The sequence below is a fragment of the Rhinolophus sinicus genome, linkage group LG07 (assembly GCF_036562045.2).
Source record: "Rhinolophus sinicus isolate RSC01 linkage group LG07, ASM3656204v1, whole genome shotgun sequence".
Lineage (NCBI taxonomy): Eukaryota > Metazoa > Chordata > Mammalia > Chiroptera > Rhinolophidae > Rhinolophus > Rhinolophus sinicus.
In genome coordinates this window covers 53,214,237-53,232,561 of record NC_133757.1, presented here as the reverse complement: position 1 = coordinate 53,232,561, position 18,325 = coordinate 53,214,237, and the positions used below count along the sequence as shown (strand labels likewise).

The 18,325-nt window shown below is 41.6% G+C and overlaps 1 protein-coding gene across 36 annotated transcripts in view; it reads left to right on the top strand.

Annotated features, from left to right (window-relative positions):
- KCNMA1 (potassium calcium-activated channel subfamily M alpha 1) overlaps window positions 1-18,325 on the top strand; it is a 715,366-nt gene that overhangs the window by 659,861 nt on the left and 37,180 nt on the right. For 20 of the 36 annotated variants that reach the window (XM_074339646.1, XM_074339645.1, XM_074339666.1 and 17 more), the window contains 2 exons: window positions 9,488-9,601; window positions 14,417-14,547. In XM_074339646.1, coding sequence (XP_074195747.1) covers window positions 9,488-9,601; window positions 14,417-14,547 — 245 coding nt within the window. Of the gene's footprint in view, window positions 1-9,487; window positions 9,602-10,386; window positions 10,468-14,416; window positions 14,548-18,325 lie in introns of all 36 variants that reach the window. The other 16 variants (XM_074339641.1, XM_074339640.1, XM_074339642.1 and 13 more) reach the window with 1 other exon arrangement.

Here is an 18,325-nt window from a genome sequence, read left to right as displayed (position 1 = left end):
GATCCAAATACTGTATTTGATCACAAATGGCCGTATTTCATCTTTTCTTATGGCCAAGTAATATTCCATAGTATATACGTAGCACATCTTCTTTATCCAATCATCTATCAAAGGACACTTCGGTTGTTTCCATGTCTTGGCCACTATGAATAATGTTGCAATAAACGTAGGGGTGCATATATCTTTATGGATAAATGTTTTCAAATTTTTCAGATAGATACCCAGAAGAGAGATTGTAGGGTTGTATGATAATTCTCGTCTAAATTTTTTGAGGAACCCCCGTACTGTTTTCCATACTGTTTTTTGAGGAACCTCCATACTGTTTTACATTCCCACCAGTAATGTATGAGGGTTCCTTTTTCTCCACAGCCTCTCCAACACTTGTTATTATTTGTCTTGATGATAATAGCCATTCTAACAGGTGTGAGGTGGTATCTCATTGTGGTTTTGATTTGCATTTCCCTAATAGCTAGTGAAGTTGAATATCTTTTCATGTATCTTTGGCTGTTTGTATGTCTTCTTGGGAGAAGTATCTGCTCAGGTCCTCTGCCCATTTTTTAATTGGATCTTTTTTTGTTGTTTAGTTGTATATGTTCTTTGTATATTTTGGATATTAACCCCTTATCAGAGTGCTGTTTGCAAATATCTTCTCTCATTTGATTGGTTGCCTTTCTGTTTTGTTGACAGTTTCTTTTGCTATGCAGAAGCTATTTAATTTGATATAGTCCCATTCATTTATTTTTGCTTTTACTTCCCTTTCCTTTGAGGTCAAATTCATAAAATTCTCTCTAAGACCATGGTCCATAAGTTTAATACCTATGTTTTCTTCTATGTATGTTATTATTTCAAGTCTTATATTTAGGTCTTTGATCCATTTTAAGTTGTTTTCAATTTAACATTGTTATATAATAACTACAAATGAAGAACATTGTAACCAAATTTTTAAAATAAGGAAACTATAGTTGTGCATATATTTTTAGAAGTGAAATTGATTAGGACAAAGGGTATGTAAAATTTTGTCATTAGATTCATATCGCTAAAATATCTTATTTTTAAGTTGTAAGATGAATTAGGAGGGGGTAAAAAGCAATTGAGCAATAGAAATTTTGCTAGGATACCATGAGCTCTTAGGCAAATGAAGACATTAGACCAGGTGAAATTAGGTTTCTTTCCAACTCTGTAGTCTTAGTTGTGTTTAAATTGTGACTAGCTTTGTTCTTTCCTCCATCCAACTCCCCTCTTCCCTCCCTCCCTTCTCTCTTTCCCTCCTCTCCTCCTCCCTCCCTCTGCCTCCCTTCCTCCCTTCCTTTCTACCCTTCCACCAACCTCTCTGAGAGACAGAAACAGTAAGCTCTTTAGCATGTTGCGTATGGATCATGAGAATCTTCACGAGGGATTTAAACCCCACTGTACGCAATGTGTTAAGCTTACTTTAAAGAAAGAAACTGCCTACTTGGAGAGACAACCTTTGCAAATGTGTTTGTTTCGTGTGTGAGATTTGTCTAAGTGCTGAATGTATCTTAGGAAAGGGAATGGGCAAGTAGCTATGGAGAACTTTGGTTGGTTGGTTTAGATCAGATACAAATGCAAACTCTAAAAAGAGATGAGGTACTTGACTCAGTGGTTAGAGCCAGCTTCCCAAGGCACTCCTCAAATACAGTCTCTAGAAAACAGGATTGTTAAAAATGTCAGTGTTATTTACTGTAAATAGAAGAAATGGAGGGATGGAGTATTGGCCCACATCTTGCCCCTGGTCACTGGAAGTGAACAAAACACCTCAAATAGATACAGTCACTTATTTCAATAGAAAATCAGACATGCAGGAGCCATTTCACCAAGAAAAGAAGGGAGATTTTTCTCAGTTACTATAGTATTCGGGGCACTTTGGTTGTAAGAGATAGAAATCCACCTTGAAAAGGCTTAAGTAAAAAGGGAGTCATCCACCTGGGCGCCTGTGTTTGCAGGCACAGTTGGGCCCAGGAGCTTGAAAGATGTTGGAGCTCTGTGTCGTTCCCTTCACGCCTTGATCCACCTGCCCGTGGTGGGTGAAATGGTCACCAGCAGCCCCTTCCTCACATCCTTCTGGCTTTGCACCCACGGCATCTTTTGCATCTTTTACATAAGGTTCTGGAGAGAACACGGATTGGCCCTAGTTCGGGGGACAGGCCCATCTCTAAACCAATCATGTGGCCAGGATGATGGGGACCATCCCGCTGACTCTGTGAAGTCACACTGTCTGGCTTAATGTTGCCGTCCTGTGGCCAGGGTAGGGACAGGGCTGTCACGCCCCACTCCAGCCCCTCACCCCACCCCCAAAACGCTGTGGAATGGGTTTCTCATATGGAGAAGGAATTGAAGGGGAACAGGTAACAGATATCAACTACCCTGGCTCTGCCACCAACTGGTTCCGTGACTTTGGATCCAATAATGTTTCTGCTCTGAGCCTCAGTTTCTTCATCTCCAAAATGGAGGGATTGATTCGAGGATTTCAAAATCTCTTGTATCTCTAACATAGAATGATTGGTAAAGAGCCCAAAGAGACCCAATGGTGTAGTTTAGGTTTCTCAGAATTGTCTATTTATACAATTTCAAAACTCTGTCCTAAGGCTCTGGATGGGGGACAGTTATCAGCTTGAAGCACATGAGTTATTTGGAATAAAGCAGATAACACAGCTGAAACTGGCAGGGGAGTTCCCCCTCCTTCCCTCCCTCACACTGACCTCTGTCACCCTGTGGGAGGTTCCTGACAGTGTAAAGAGGCCTATGGGCCGTGTCAGGGGAAGTCGCTTCCTTGGTAAATAATCGTATTTTATTGAGTCAACACAGGTCAGCTGCCTGGCCTTCATGACTCCAAATTTATGGAAAGCCACTGAAAATTACTATGAAAAAAATATTACAAGGTTCAATTGAGGTTTTCCCTTGGCCAGATTTTTCAAAAATCTTTCCCAAAGCAAGCCTGTGCACGTGGATTCCCAGCACCCCCCCCCCACACACACACACATACACACAAGTTAGAAAGCAATTGCGCTCGTGTACGTGGAATTTTCTTTACTTCAGCTGCTGAGGAATTTGTTGGAATACATAGTGCAGAATGACTGCTGTGGCTATTACTGTACTTGCTCAGGGGAGCTATTCAAATGCCTCATTTATTGGAGCTTAATAGATTAAAAGTCCAAATTGAGTCTCATGATATAAGCCTAATCAAGTTCTAATCTGCATAATTTTCCCATAAGCAGCAATGGGAAATTTGGATAATTTATGTTTCAACGGTTGCCAATCGTGTTAAATAGCATTGTTGCATTTACTTATCAAAATATTTTTATTGATCTTCACTTCATCTGATATTTGGCTTTGGGATTTTTTTTTTTTTTTTTACTGGCATTAACAGGAAATTTAATTCATCTCATAGATGATGTAATATGAGATGTTTCTCTTGGTTTTAACATGTCTTTATAGATCATTTTTAACGGTGATCTTTCCCTTTTACAACTTCACATTGAGTACCTGTCTCAGCAAACCTAGATGATTCGGCCTAATTTATTTCCCTAGTTTAACGTAGCATATGGATTTCTAACCGTCATTTATATGCACACAATAAAAGATAATTTGGCCAACCATTTGAACCAATTCCTTTATGTTAACTCTATGGGGGTGGGGGAGGCACTTACCTTCATCTCTCCATCTCTTCTAGGGGACATGATTGATAGGAATTTCCATCTCCCTCTCTCCCAGGAAAGGCTTGGGAAGATTTAGAAAGTACTTTGTGTTTTCCTCCATGGAAAAGTACTGTAATAAAGCATTTATTATATGTACTGAGTTGTGCGTGCTACCAGACCAAAGCAAGTTAAGCTTTGGGTCCCCGTTGTTGTCTGCTATTGTTTAAAAGTGAAAACAATAAAAGAGACTGGTTCTGGCCTCAAGCTTGCCTGCCAGTGTCAGCACAAGAGAAGGAGAGACCATCTCACACACAGAGGGAAGGTGGCATGGGGTGGTGTTATCCATGGGTTCTGAAGTCAGATTGCCTGGCTTCAGCTTTCAGATCTGCTACTGGTCAGCTGGCTATGCTTGAGACAGTTACTTGACTGCTCTGGATTATGTTCCATATCTATCAAATGGGAATATGAACAGTCCCTATATTCATAAGGTTGTTGTGACGAGTAAACAAGATGGGCCCATGAAAAATCCCTTAGTACAGCTCTGGCATATGAGAAGAAGCAATATGGCATTGTGGTTTACAGGAGATTCTGGAGCCAAGTTACTTAGGTTTTCATCTGAGATCTGCTAATCCCGAGATGTATGCCCTGGAGCAAATTGCTTACCTTCTCTGTGCGTCAGTTTCCTCATCTGTAAAATAGTAGTATCTACATAGGATGGTTTTGACAACTAAAGTTATTATATGAACAGAATTTAGCACATAGTAAGCATCTGATAAATGTTGGCTATTTTTTGTCTTGAGGTTCTTTTTAAGCCCACCTTCATTCTCAATTATCTTACTCAGTCTACATCTAGAATGCCCTTACCTTACCATTCAGTTCCTTTAAGTATGTGTGCATGCTTGCAGCAGGAACCCAAAACAATTAATAAAAAATGAAATCTTGGTGATCTCCTTGATATCCGTGCACTTCTTAGGAACAGACCAAGTGTTTGTATTAAATTCTTTAATTCAAAGCCATCCTAACTGAAATGCCCTTGTCTAATTTAACTAAAGGTCATTTAACCTTCCCGTAATTTCCCTGGCAGAGGCTGAGTCCTGCCAGCTTCTGGAGCAACGAATATCATGAAAAGAACATCAGACACTACTAATTTTGGTTACCTGAACCCAACAGTAACACATATGGTAAAGAACACAAATGTTGCAAAAGAATGTAGAGAGTACTGAAAACCATTTTAGGAGCCCAAGAAATAACAGAGGAAAGTATATGCGCCTAAATAATTAAGGGAAGTGGGAGATTAGGTCTAGAATAGAAGACTCCAGAGAGATTCTGCAGTTGCCCTAGGAATTAAGAGTTTTTAATACATGAAGACCGGCTACCAGTTTTCCCACATACCTAAAGAAAATTTTAGTTATGCCCATATTTAAAATCCCACTTCCTTAAATATTTTGGGTTGTATTTTTTTTATCACTGGTTTGATCTGATTGTTTCTACCAAAATATATCCACACTGCTCCTTGCCTTCCTATTAATTTTCCATGATTTTTCTCTATGTGAAAATTCCTTATAGAAAAATCTATCAAAAGCTACCTCAGTTCTTTATCCATAGGGAGAGGTGGTGATGGATGCTGTGCCCTAAGTACAAATACTTACCGTGTAGCTGGTAAAGTATCAACATCGGTAGTCAACATTTTTGAGTACTTGCTTCATACCAGGCATTGTACTAACTGTTTTGAATGCACAATTTGATTTTATCTTCACAACTACCCTGTGATACTTTCGGTTCATAGACAAAGAATAAGAGCCTTGGAGAAAGTTTGTAGTATGCTCACAGTTACATGGCTAATTATTGGATGAGCCAGAATCTGAACCCAGGACATCTGACTTTAAAGCCCATGCTGTTCACTAGTCTACTCTGTTTCTTCTCTATGGGCCAGGTGTTCTGTAGACCATCTCGGAAGTTTATAGAAAAAGAAAATCCAGTCTCTTGCTTAAGGCTCTCATACAGCATGTGGAGTGAGCATGCTTGGCAGGTGCCAATGTTGGGCCCATTTTTGCCTGATGCCAAAGGATTAGAACAGATAATGTAAGTCCATCACATCTGCCCCTGAGGATTGGAATGGGGAGGAGGGGCTTTCAATTTAAGGAGATCAGGTATTCTTTGGAAGCCATTTTTAGCCCAACACTTGCCTCCCATGTCCATGCTTAACAGAGACGAATAGGGACACATCTAAAGACTCAGCAGTCCATCTCAGTAAGAGCTTGGGCTGTAGGTGATTAAACTTGAATCTTTTTCTGATTGAGAACTTTTCATGCCATCTTTCTAATGCCAACATTTTCAGTTATCTCTTCTGGCAAAAAAGAAGTGGCCATTTCTGAAATTAATTTCCCAAGTGTTAGTTGAATTAATGAAGGGAATGTGTCCCAGTTTCACTATTCTCTCGTTGTAGCTCAGGATCCATAGAGTATATTCCAGGTGCCCAGGCTTTCATATGCAGAACTGGAGCACAGTTTTGTGTAGAAAGAATTAAAGTTCAACCGAAAATGTGTCCACTGCAGCAAACAATAATGGGGTGAGGAACAAGACAATCAAAAACCTGGATGCCATTTAGATCTGTCCCTTTATCAAGTGCTGCTGGGACGAATGGTATAGATGGCATCAAGTGGCATCCAAGGCCAGATTGCCTCATCCCTTCAGATGGAAGGTGCCTGAATTCTATTCACTCCAAGGTCACTTAGGGAATCCAGGTCAGTCCTGCCATTTCCAACCACAATCTTTCCATATTAGGACCTCTAAGAAAAACAAAACAAAACAAAACAAAACAAAACAAAACAAAACAAAACAAAACAAAACAAAACAACCAATGCTAATAAATTCCTTTCATCTCTAACACAACTCTACAGGAGGGGAGAAAAAAGATGAAGTCTATTTCTTTTGTCTTTATTTTGCGTTTAATAATGTGTGGCTACAAAAGTATCAAAAGAAAAAGACACATTATAATTGCTGAAGTTTTCTTGCCAACAAAAGCACCCTGTTCTTGGGGTCATGCATAGGAGACAGAAGGACCTTTAATGGAGAGGTGTCTTTGGACACCCACCATAGTTTGTCAGTTTGCAGATGCTAATGGAACCAGGCTTGGCGACTGAAGGGGAAAATGGAATATGAAAGCAAAATGAAAGAGGCCTATGATGCAAGCCTGTCATTTCTAAATGAAGGTTTCATGCAAAGGAATCGAGTCTTTTCACAGCTGAAAATGGAATTTTTAAATAAGATAAAATAAAAGGACACGTTGGCTTGTTGCAGGTTCTGGGAATGAAATACAGTTCTGCTAATACCATGTGACCTGCATTTCTCCCTGTTTTATGGGTGCTATTCCTTGATGTACAAACCCGTATTTTCTCAAGTCAGCATTTGATGATGGATGTATTATGCATATAGCATTACCGATTTAAGGTGTTTGCTTGTCAAGGTGAATAAATGCAAAAACGTCACTTCCACTGAATCTGCACAGCTGTCACTTGTAGTTTTTCAGGCTGTTGAATGAAACTTCTGATGAAAACAGTTTAGTTTTCCCCTTCACTATTCTAGGGGAAGAAAACAGCTAACGTTTAAAATGCATGTTCTTGGTTATGTGGTTGGCTGAAAAATACACATTCAAAAGTTTAGAAAGATGGACACTGCACTATCATTTTAAATGACCCTGTGCACAGTCTATCAATATAAAGAATAAAATTAAGTGCAACCAGGGAAAGAAAAGTAAATAACACTTTGTTTTTCCTTTCTGAAAATATGGTACTCTATAGTATGAAATTTATACACAGAAGAGCAGAAAATAGGCAAACCCTTTTATATTTTTCTGGCATTTCATGCATTTTGCACCTCCAAAACAACAGGCAATTATTGAGTACCTGTCATTTCATTCCTGATAGATAAAACTTCAACACATACCATTATGCCAGGTTCAACCCCACTTGTCACATTACTGGAGAGTAAGTAAAGAATCTGGTCACACAATCTATTTGGAATTTTGTCCTTGGAAACTTAGCCAGTGACATAATTCATTGATGAGCCCACATAGCTGTCCATCAAGGACAAAGAAGAAAAACCAAAGCAAATGTGTCTACCTGTTCTAAGGTAGGGGAGCAGATTGGGCCTCACAGCCAGCACGGAGCGTACCATTGCCATGTGCTTCACTTGGTAAAGTTAATTTTCACCAAAGGAATGTAAGAGGTAAATAAATGTCTCTTGTTTATATGTCTCTATCCTTAAAGAGGCAGAAATTCAGCCAAGCTGGAGGATTTCTCACCCTCACTAAACTTGAGTTTATGGCTGGGCCAAGCTCATTCTAATATGTACTTGGGATTTGGGTCTGAGATCCAAAGAAGCCCAAACTGCAAAAATCAGAAACCATGTAGGCTGCTTTCCAATTGACTGTGCCCACATCTATGTTATGAGACCTGTGTGAGGCACCCTGGGAAGTTCAAGCATCCCCTATGAACAGGTGGCATATGCAGCAGGCAGGATGAGTTCAGCTGCAAGCAAAAACAACTCAAAGCCATTCAATTATATAAATACATAATTGTGTGTATATGTATATATACTATATAATATATAGTGGATATGTGCATAAAACCATCACCTCAGGATTTTTTACTGTAAGAAATTACATATATATATATTATATATTATGTATTATGTATTATTGTATGTATAATATATGACATACGATATATAATATATAATATGTAATACATATTATATATAAATTTTTCATTTTATATATAAAATACATGTATGTACAATCTCATTTTTATATGTTATGATCTCATTTATATATTTTTCAAATTTCATGTAGCAAGAAATCCTGCATTCTGTTGGTTTTGGTTCTAGGGCTGGTTAATTCAGAAACTCAAGGACAGTGCTTTGTGTCATTCAGTTCAGCCAGTGTGATTAAGCCGATTTTGTCCTCAGCGGTGCCGGTCCTAGTTATGAGATGGCTGCCACAGTTCCAGCACTGCAGCCACATAAACAATGTCCAGGGGATCAAAAGAGAATCTCTTCCTATGTGATTCTTTTAAAGAGAAAGGAAACAGTTCCGAAAAGCCCCCGAGCAGATTTCCTCCCACTTCCCCTTGGCCTGAACTGTGTCAAAAACCCAGGCTTAAGTCACTCACTGGCAAGAGAATAAGCAATTAATCCATTTCAGATAAGAGGACAGGTTAGGTTATGCTTTGGTAACAACAACAACAGCAACAATAACAACAATCACACAGATCTCAATGTGTTAAAGCAACACAGATTGCTTTTTCATTCACTCAGAATGCTCTGTGGGTCTGGGGTACCATCCAGGGCTGTTGCCAGCCTTCATCTCCACAGTAACCCACGTTCCCACAGTTGCCATGGCCTGGGAAGACAGGCAGTAGATCAAATACCTGTACCAGAAGTGATGGTATGCATTGTTCTGCTTCTTCTCGTGGGCCAGAGGGTTTCCTATGTCACATGGCCTCCTACCTTCAAGGAGGCACTTAGGGGTAATTCTCATGTGTGCCTGGAGGGGGAGGGGAACAAAAATCCGTGAGCAAGACGAGATAAATAATTGGCACAGAGACTGGTGTTAAGGCACTGTCAAACTGGGTTAGAATTACATACCGTGGTCTCCAGTTTGTCCTAAAAACAACTCATCAGAGTTTATCCCCGGAGTGCTAATTGTTGACCTGTAAATGATACATAAGCTATGTTTGTTTTTTTCACAGTTCCTTTTTTTTGGGAACTATTATTATTTCCAAATTTCCACATCTCTGATGTTTCTCCCTTCTCTTTTTCCTTCCCGCCAGGGTTCACACCTCCAGGAATGGACAGATCCTCTCCAGATAACAGCCCCGTACATGGGATGCTACGCCAGCCATCCATCACAACTGGGGTCAACATCCCCATCATCACTGAACTAGGTAGGGTGAATGGCAGCTTGGGGTGGGTTTTTTGGGTCCTCTCTTCCAACCATGTAGGATATGAGGAGGTCGGCCTGTTTTTTTGCTCCTTCAGCACAATAGACTCTAGTGGGGTTTGTTTTGAGAGAGGTTGGAGAGAGGTATGAATACAAATATATCGGATTACCAAAAGGAAAACTGATCCTAGCTTTCCTCTGAGATGAATAGACAGTTTACTTCATGCTCGTCACTGTTTTCAAAGGGGCATGAGGTAATGGATTTGCGATTGGGGCATAAATTAGGGAAGGGGAGGAAGGGAGGGAAGGCATAGTCCATGCACTCTTGGTAATTTTCATTTGAAGCAACTCTGGACAGCTCCTCCAGTCAGAACCCTCCATTGAAGTACAAAGCCTCAGGTCTAAGCCAAACCCATTCTGAGAACTGGCGAGATGGATTGGGCTAATGTGTTAGAACCTTACATTTAATGTCTCCTGGTTGAACTTCTCAGACAAAGGCCACTTTCAGTGAATGCCACTTGGGTCCAAAAAACGATGGGGTTTTTAGGGCCACGATTGTTGGCTATGGAATCCAACTTTTCACCTGGCCATGGCACTCCCTGCTACCACCTGTGAATTTGCAAAACTGCTGAGTGGTCTCTACCCTCCAAGACAAATACTAACTGTCTATGGTCCTGGTCCTGGGTCCCTTTACTTTAGTATGTTTCCTCTGTTAGTCCCTCACTCTTGTCTTTTTCTGTACTTTCCTCCACTCCCTTTCCCCAACCCTTAAATGCTGTATCCAATTAGCTAAACCTGGCAAGTTGCCTTTGGTATCTGTCAATCAGGAAAAAAACAGTGGGACACACATTCTAATGATAACTGAACTGGGTAAGAAGCACTGTTTTCCTTCACATCAGTATCTCCTTTTGTTCTGCTGTTGGTGTTTCCAACCATCATCAGCTTGTTTTTTTTATTTCACTGGCTGTAACAGAAAGGCTACCCCATGGCACTGCTTTGAATGTGTTTTATTTGTGGCTCTGGTTGGAATCGACTGTCTTGTTCTGGCCTTTCTTAATGATTTTTTCCCCCACACAGCATCAGTAAACCTTTGATCACACCCATCTGACCTGGCAGTTGTTTTCAAAGCATCTTTGCTCTAATTCATTTTCTTTGGCATGAGTCTTTTTTTTTTTCTTTTCCATGTGTCCCCCTGCTCTCCCGCCTTCTCCCTTATATGATTCCTCTTCCAACATACTGTCAGTTTGACTGACATGTCTTCACAGCTCTCAGAGGAAGTCAAAGGAGAAATATAAAAATTTTAAGATAAGAAACCTAAGACAGTGCCTTCCCTCCAGCTGTTTATTTTCCTTTATTCTGACTTTATTTGCCTTTTTTTTTTTTTTCATACTAGGCCCTTTCTCAGAAGTTCTGGTTTTGAAGCCATAAAAGCAGCTAGCTCCTAGGGGACCTTTTCTTACTAACGCCAGGTTTCAGGAAGGGTGCCAAAGATGAGGTTAGGAGCCACTGAGACACAGCCCTGCACTCTGACCCCCCATCCCACTGGCCCAGGGCCTTCTCTGGGAGATTCAGAGTGGACTCAGCAAGAAGATGAAAGGCTTGGTCATGGCTGCATTTGTCAAGCCCTTCCACGATTCCCCATAAGTTGGTTAATAACTCCACGAAAGGCACCCATCGGCAGCAGGTCTCAGAACTGGGGATTGATCTTCTAAATAGAGACAGCAAAAGTGCTGCTCAGGAGAGAGGTGGGGAGAGAGGTGGGGAGCACCTGCCTTCAAACGTCTCACAAATGAAACTAACATGCCATTCTCTTGGCCCCAAAATATATTTCAAAATAAGAGAGCAGCTTTTAACACAGTAATCTTGCTTGTGAGGTGTCTGGAAACTAAGGAATAAATTGTCCACCACTCAGCACTGCATTAGTGTAGACGTAGCTATTTATCAGGACAAATTGACTCTGGTCAAGGAAGATCACACTATTTTTTGTTTCTAGTGGTAGAAGAGGTGTCTTTTTCATGTTCAGAGAAGTTGGCTAAAAGCCTAGGTTTCTGGACCACTTTTCTCAGAACCTTAGTGTCATAGGCAGTCCAGGGAGCTCATGCAGCCCAGACCTCTGGTTGGAAAATTCATCCAAACACCCCCATCTCAGAAACCTTTAGAAGCATTTTGAAAGCATCACAGCCAGGATTTTCTTTTTCTATTTGGCATTAATGGGCTGCCAACTAGCTAGGCTATCTCGACTTGTGATTAGCAGAAGAGAAAAGAAAAGGCTTCGTGTCCCAAATCTGAGGCAAAAGAATTCAGGCATTCAACAAGTATCATTGAATCTCCACAAGCCTCTGTCCCTCACCAGATGTCTTCCATGAGCTCAGAGAACCTTCCACGTGGTCCTGTCACCCTTACCTTTTGCCTTAAGCCCGATTTTTCTAGTGGTCATACCACCTTTGGCAATCATGCCACCATCCTCTGACCACTTTACCCCCCAGATATTACCTATGTACCTACGTGTTCTGAGATGTTTTCTGCATTGTGCCAAGCCAGGAGAATGCCCTTTGCAAACCACAGAGGCTGCCAAGATCAAACAAGTTTTTAAACTGTGTAGTGGATTCCAGTCTTCATCCATTTGGAGATGTTGTTGGGTCAGAGGCCCCTAGAAGTTCCATAAGAGGGAAATGTGTTTCATGCTGTTCAATCTGTTTCCCACTTGTATTTGACCTCGTGCATTTTGGAGTGGTCGTTTTAATTACCTGTTAGCACCCATGTAAGTATTATTCTGTGAAACAGGCTTTGGGTAACACTGGCTGTTCTCCCTCTGAGACTGGGTAATCTAGAACAATACACAGGGTTTTCACTGAACCCTGGCTGGTGACTTCGGGTCCTTTCCCAGTGACTCAAACCCCCAGCTGGCTGAAAATGTAGTGTCATCTCCCTCTACTTGTGGCCATGTCCCCTCCAAGTCTAGTACCCACCCTTGCCCATCGTCTTGAAAAGAGGGAACAGATGCTATTCCTTTTGGCGTGTCCGTGCACACACCTTCCTTGGCTGTTACAAATCATTAAAACCATGCCCTTCTGCATGTTGTCAGGAGTTTATATTTTCTGATTCGCAAAGCAGGAAGACTGAACTGTGGTCCACGGCATGCTTTTGGGTAAATGGAGGAGGGGAGAAAGCTACAAGTTGACCTTAGTAGGATCCCTGAACAAGGCCTAAGTTCTTCTGAGAAGAGTGGAAGGAAGCTGGGTATTTCCATAATGTAGTGGGTGGATAGAACGTTTAATGTCAGAAAGGCTGTCCTGAGAGCAGCTAACTTTTATCAAGGTACTGGACCAGGCTCACCAAGCACAATGTCACGGGCTCCTCCTGACGACCTCATGAGAGCTGCTACTATGTCCCCCATATTACAGAGAGAGAAACTAAAGTGTAGAGCAGATGAAATGCTTTACTCAAGGAAGTTAGTGCAGAGCCTGGATCCAAAGCCTAGTGGTCAGATCGCATTTTGCACTTTCCCCTGCTGGCCTGTAACTCATGTGCTGCTGAGATGATGGGGACCCAGATGTGATAAACTTTGGAAGAACAGCGCCAAGATTTCTCCCCATTAGAATCTTTCTCTAGGGAAACAAGATGGTATCATTTAAACATAATTCCATGCCTAGCTTTTAACCCTATTGTCATTTATTCTGCCTCATACAATAAACAAACAGAAGTTAGAGAAAGAAAAGTTATCCAAAAAGTTGCTTTTGGAAAAAAAGATAAAACAATAACGCTAATAATGTAGCGGCTGATACATTTAGAAAGGAATCAGAAGAAGGAAACCTCATCTATTCTTTTCCTAAAAACATGAGAATTATTTCAGAAATCACGAGGGCTCATCTCCTCCCCCTCCACACACTTCCCCCACACACACACCCCATTACTTGCTCTACAAAACTGATCATTTCCGAAGCCAAGATGGGAATGGAAATTAATTTGTCACTTAATTTTTAATAAGTTAAAGACATCTCAGTGACACAGCCAGTCAGTCTGTACACGTGTGCCGGAGGAGTCCTTGAGGAATCCTCAGATGGAAATAAAACCCCACATCAAATGCTGCAACAGATTGAGCTGAAGCACAGAAAAGACAGCGCTGTTGAGAAGGGGAAGGGAGAACGTGGGTGTCCCCACGCGCCTCGGCACGCACAGCAAGTCTTTGTCAGAGACAGTCTGGGATTCCTCCCACGTGGGGTTGTCTTTGTATTAACCAGAGCCTGTCGGGCGTGGGCGCTGGACACCAGCCCCCATCCAGGCCCACCCAGGGCAGGCTGTGGGCCGTGCCTGCACGTGAACCCCTTGCTCGTGGCCGCTGCTGTGCTGCGCCTCGTCCATTGCTCTTCACGCTCAATAAGTGGCTTTCTTTTCCTTGTGGCTAAACTTACCATCCTGGCATGGCTACTCGTGGCTACTCATCCTTGAAATAGGTCCATCTCTCAAAGGACTTGGCTACCAAAAAACACTTCAGGGTGTGTTTTTGGTCATGATTCCAAAACTATACCAAAGGACTGACCAGTATTTTCTACCAGTCCTCCCGCAGCCCGCGTGGGGCGAGCGGGCTGGATCTCATCGCTCTCCAGCCTCGGAAACTTGAGCAATCTCATAGGAGCAGTCCATTGAGTCCCCCCGACCCCCTCCCAACCCCCCCCCCCAGATCCATCTATGGCTTCTCCCATGCTTTTCTCTCCTTTCCAGTGACTTCAGTGTTTCTAAATCACTAGCCTGCTCGTTCTCTGATATCGCTGCCTGTATGTGGTCTTTTGAGCTAATTCTTCTTTTACACTTTTTCTAGTGAATGATACTAATGTTCAGTTTTTGGACCAAGACGATGACGATGACCCCGACACAGAACTGTACCTCACGCAGCCATTTGCATGTGGGACAGCATTTGCCGTCAGCGTCCTGGACTCTCTCATGAGTGCGGTGAGTGGGCGGGGCGTCCGGGGAGTGGGTGGGGCGTCTGGGGGTGGGCGGGGCATCCAGGAGTGCGGCCCCTCCAGCCTCCTACACCGGAGGCACAGGGCTGGAGCTTGAGCTATGGTGGAGGGCAGAACCACGCAAAGCTCGCAGTCTGGAATGATACTGCAAATAACCATGCAAATAAACATTTGATTATAAGTTCTTGAAAGTGCAAGGAAGGCTATGTATAAATATAGGTGAGCACTTGACCTGATTTTGGCATCAGAGAAAGGTTCCACAAAGAAATAATACACATTTTATGCCACGATCTGAACGACAAAGGGGGGCGGGGATTTTGTGAGGAAGGATATCCCCTAAAGAAGGAAAGTAAGTGCAAAGGCCCTGAGCTAGGGGGAACCTGACAGTCTCAGGAAGTCAAAGAAAAGCTGTGTGCTTGACCACAGTGAGGGAGGGAAAGGGGGTGCACACGGCAAAGTTGGCCCTGCAAGACCTCAGACCCATTTTCATGGCTTTGGTCTTTTTCCTGAGAGCAATGGGGAGGTATTGAAGGGTTTCAGGTTGAAAAGTGACGTGATCAGGTTTATGTTCTAAGGGGATTGCCTTGACTGGGGTGTGGAGGATGGTTCGGGAGGCAAGATGGCAAAGAGGCTCTCATCGCTTCAACTAAGAGCTGGCACAGCTGGAGGGAGGTGGATGGATCTGAATGCTGTTTGTCGGTAAAATTGATAGGACTTGGCAATAGTTTGACTATGAGCCGAAGATGGAAGAGAACAAAGTGTTAAGGGTGACTCCTAGGTCACTACCAGTCACCGATACGGAAGTCCTGGGCGAGGCCCAGGCCTGGCTTGTTCTTTGCTATAGGGAAGGACTAGAGCGAAGGGTTGGCTGGCTGAGCGATCAAAAGCATCTTTGGTTTCTTTTACAACTTGATAGTTATAAAAGAACTTTGAGACCAAAGCAACATGTAAAACGTAGGTCCCAGTTGAATGGAGCCATCCTTAACTGTAAAAGGTAAGAGCAGACATGAGAATGGATGGTAACCTGAGGATTGTGATGTGTTCCCACTGAGTGTCTTTATTTATTATATAGAAAAGCCTCTTTATTTTGGAATTCACAATTTGTGAAAATCCAGACATAGGCTGGATAAACACTGACCTTTGGAGCGTCCATGAAAAAGAGTTTTATTGAACACATTAACCATAAACATAGCTCAGAGTTCCCATACACATACCTTCCTTAATGTGCTTAAGAAGGCTTATTCTCCTGAATGTATTAAACAACTGATATGCTAATTATGCATTATTCTCATCTATTCATTAAAGCTAATCCCAGAAGGACCTCCATTTGAAGAAAGAAAAAACATAAAGCTTTTTAAGACTAATTTAGGTTATTCTGTATTGCTGAATGTGGTCCAACTGCAAGCCTATCTTAGTTAGAAATCAGAACTACGGATTTAAAAACAATTATGAAACAACATTCATCTGGATTAAGGTTGACTGGGCTCCATGCCATACCATTGCTTTCCAAGCCAAGAAGGAGACTAAGACAGTCTCTAGAGAAGGGCACTCTTGGTTTCCCAGGCTTCTGATCTTCCTGATGGCCTGAGGGTACGGAGCCAAACCTTTCTATCTGCTAGTGATGTCGGGCTCAGTTTGGGCAAACTCCTTAAGCAGGCCGGAAGGAATAGTAGAAGCTACCGGAGATGCTCAATACACCACCATGCTCTTTATAACGGTCCTCAGCATCTCGAAGTTCAGCTTCAAACAGAATTCTGTAATTCATCTCTTTCAAAATTTCACTTTAATTGTGATCCTCCTTAGCAAGATTACAGAAGGCTATTCGCTCTAAGAAATGACTCAACTCTTTATAATACATTATTTTTCTGAATCACAAAAGACTTTATTAAAACGGTTTAAAATTCAAATGTATACAATTACTAAGTTTTTATGTATCAGCCATTCAGTGTATTTTAGGCAGGACCAGGTACTCCACAATTTGCAAGACCATTTTTTCATAAATGATTAAGAATTTCAAAATGGTGACAGCAGAGCATTAAGCCAAGTAAAGGCCCTTTTGAGCATGGGCCGTGGGCGACTGACTGCACAGGCCACATACCCATGAAGCCAGTCCTGGTTCCAGGGAACAAATCTGGTTTTAAGCACCAGAGAACGTTAGCTCTACACAGCCCATAAGACAGACACATGGTTGCCATAGGATGGGGGTGGGGGCACATCTGGATTTGAACTGCACAGCTATCTGTCTACAGTATCACTAGGGATCCAGTTTCTAGAAACTCAGAGAAATCAAAGTGAGTAGTTTGAGAATTTTTTTAATTAGTTTCAGGTGTACAAAACAATGTAACAGTTAGACATTTATACCCCTCGCAAAGTGATAACCCCCCTCCCCCAATCTACTACCCCGCTGACATTATATAAGCTGTTACAGTTCCACTGACACTATTCCTTGTGCTGTACTCTATATCCTGTGACTATATATATGTGTGTGTGTATATATATATATATATATATATATATATATATATATATATATAAAATTATAGTTGACATCCATTATTATTATTCAGCTTCAGCTGTACAGCGCAGAGGTCAGGCATCCACACCATCCATGAATTGGTCTCCCTAATAAGACAAGTGTCCATCTGACACCCTACAAAATCTTTACAACATTATTGATTATATTCCCCAAACTGTCTTTCATTTCCCTGTGGCAATTTTGTGGTTACTAATTGTGCTTTCTAATCCCCTCACCTTCTCCCTCATCCCCATCCCCCTCCCATCTAGCAACCCTCAGTTTTTTCTCTGTATCTCTGAGACTGTTTCTGATTAGTTTGTTCATTTATTCTATTCTTTAGATTCCACATATAAGTGAGATCATATGGTATTTGTCTTTTTCCGTCTGATTTATTTCACTTGCATAATGTTCTCTGGGCCTATCCACATAATTGCAAATGGTAAAATTTCATTCTCCTTTATGGCCGAGTAATACTCCATTGTATAAGTGTACCACAGTTTCTTAATCCAGTCATCTGCTGGGGAGATTGCAGATTGGTGCAGCCACTATGGAAAACAGTATGGAGGTAGCTCAAAAAACTGGAAATAGAACTACCTTACAACCCAGCAATTACATTCTTAGGTATCTATCCAGAGAAATCCAAAACACTAATTCAAAGAAATTTATGCACCCCTCTGTTTATTGCAGCACTATTCACAATAGCCAAGACATGGTAACAACTGAAATTCCCATCAGTAGAAAAAAAAATTTTTAAGCCAACTCTAATCTCCTTTGAAATGCAAACTAAAGTATTTGGGAGAGGGTGGAGAAGTCATGTGTGGATACAATAGTCTGAGAGTAGCACTGCTTCTGAATTCCAGCCTGGGAACAAAGGGTGTCAGAAGTCTGGTAACTGTCATTGTAATTATCATCAGCAGCATCATTTACTGAGGGCCCAGAACTGTGGGAGACACTTCGGCTACAGTATCTGATTTGGGGGCAATGATATAAAGAAATCTGGTTTAAGTGCTGCAGCAAGACATATTTAACTGATCCACTGTTGCCTATGATGAGTGAGTTTCACAATGAGGTCTTGAAATGGGTCTGGTTCAACAGATCTAATTGGATCTAGACCTGATAAAATGTTACCTGTTATTTCTTTGCATTCTACCCCAAACCTAATTTATATCTGTATCTATCTATCTATCTATCTATCTATCTATCTATCTATCTATCTATCATCTATCTATCTATCTATCTATCTATCTAT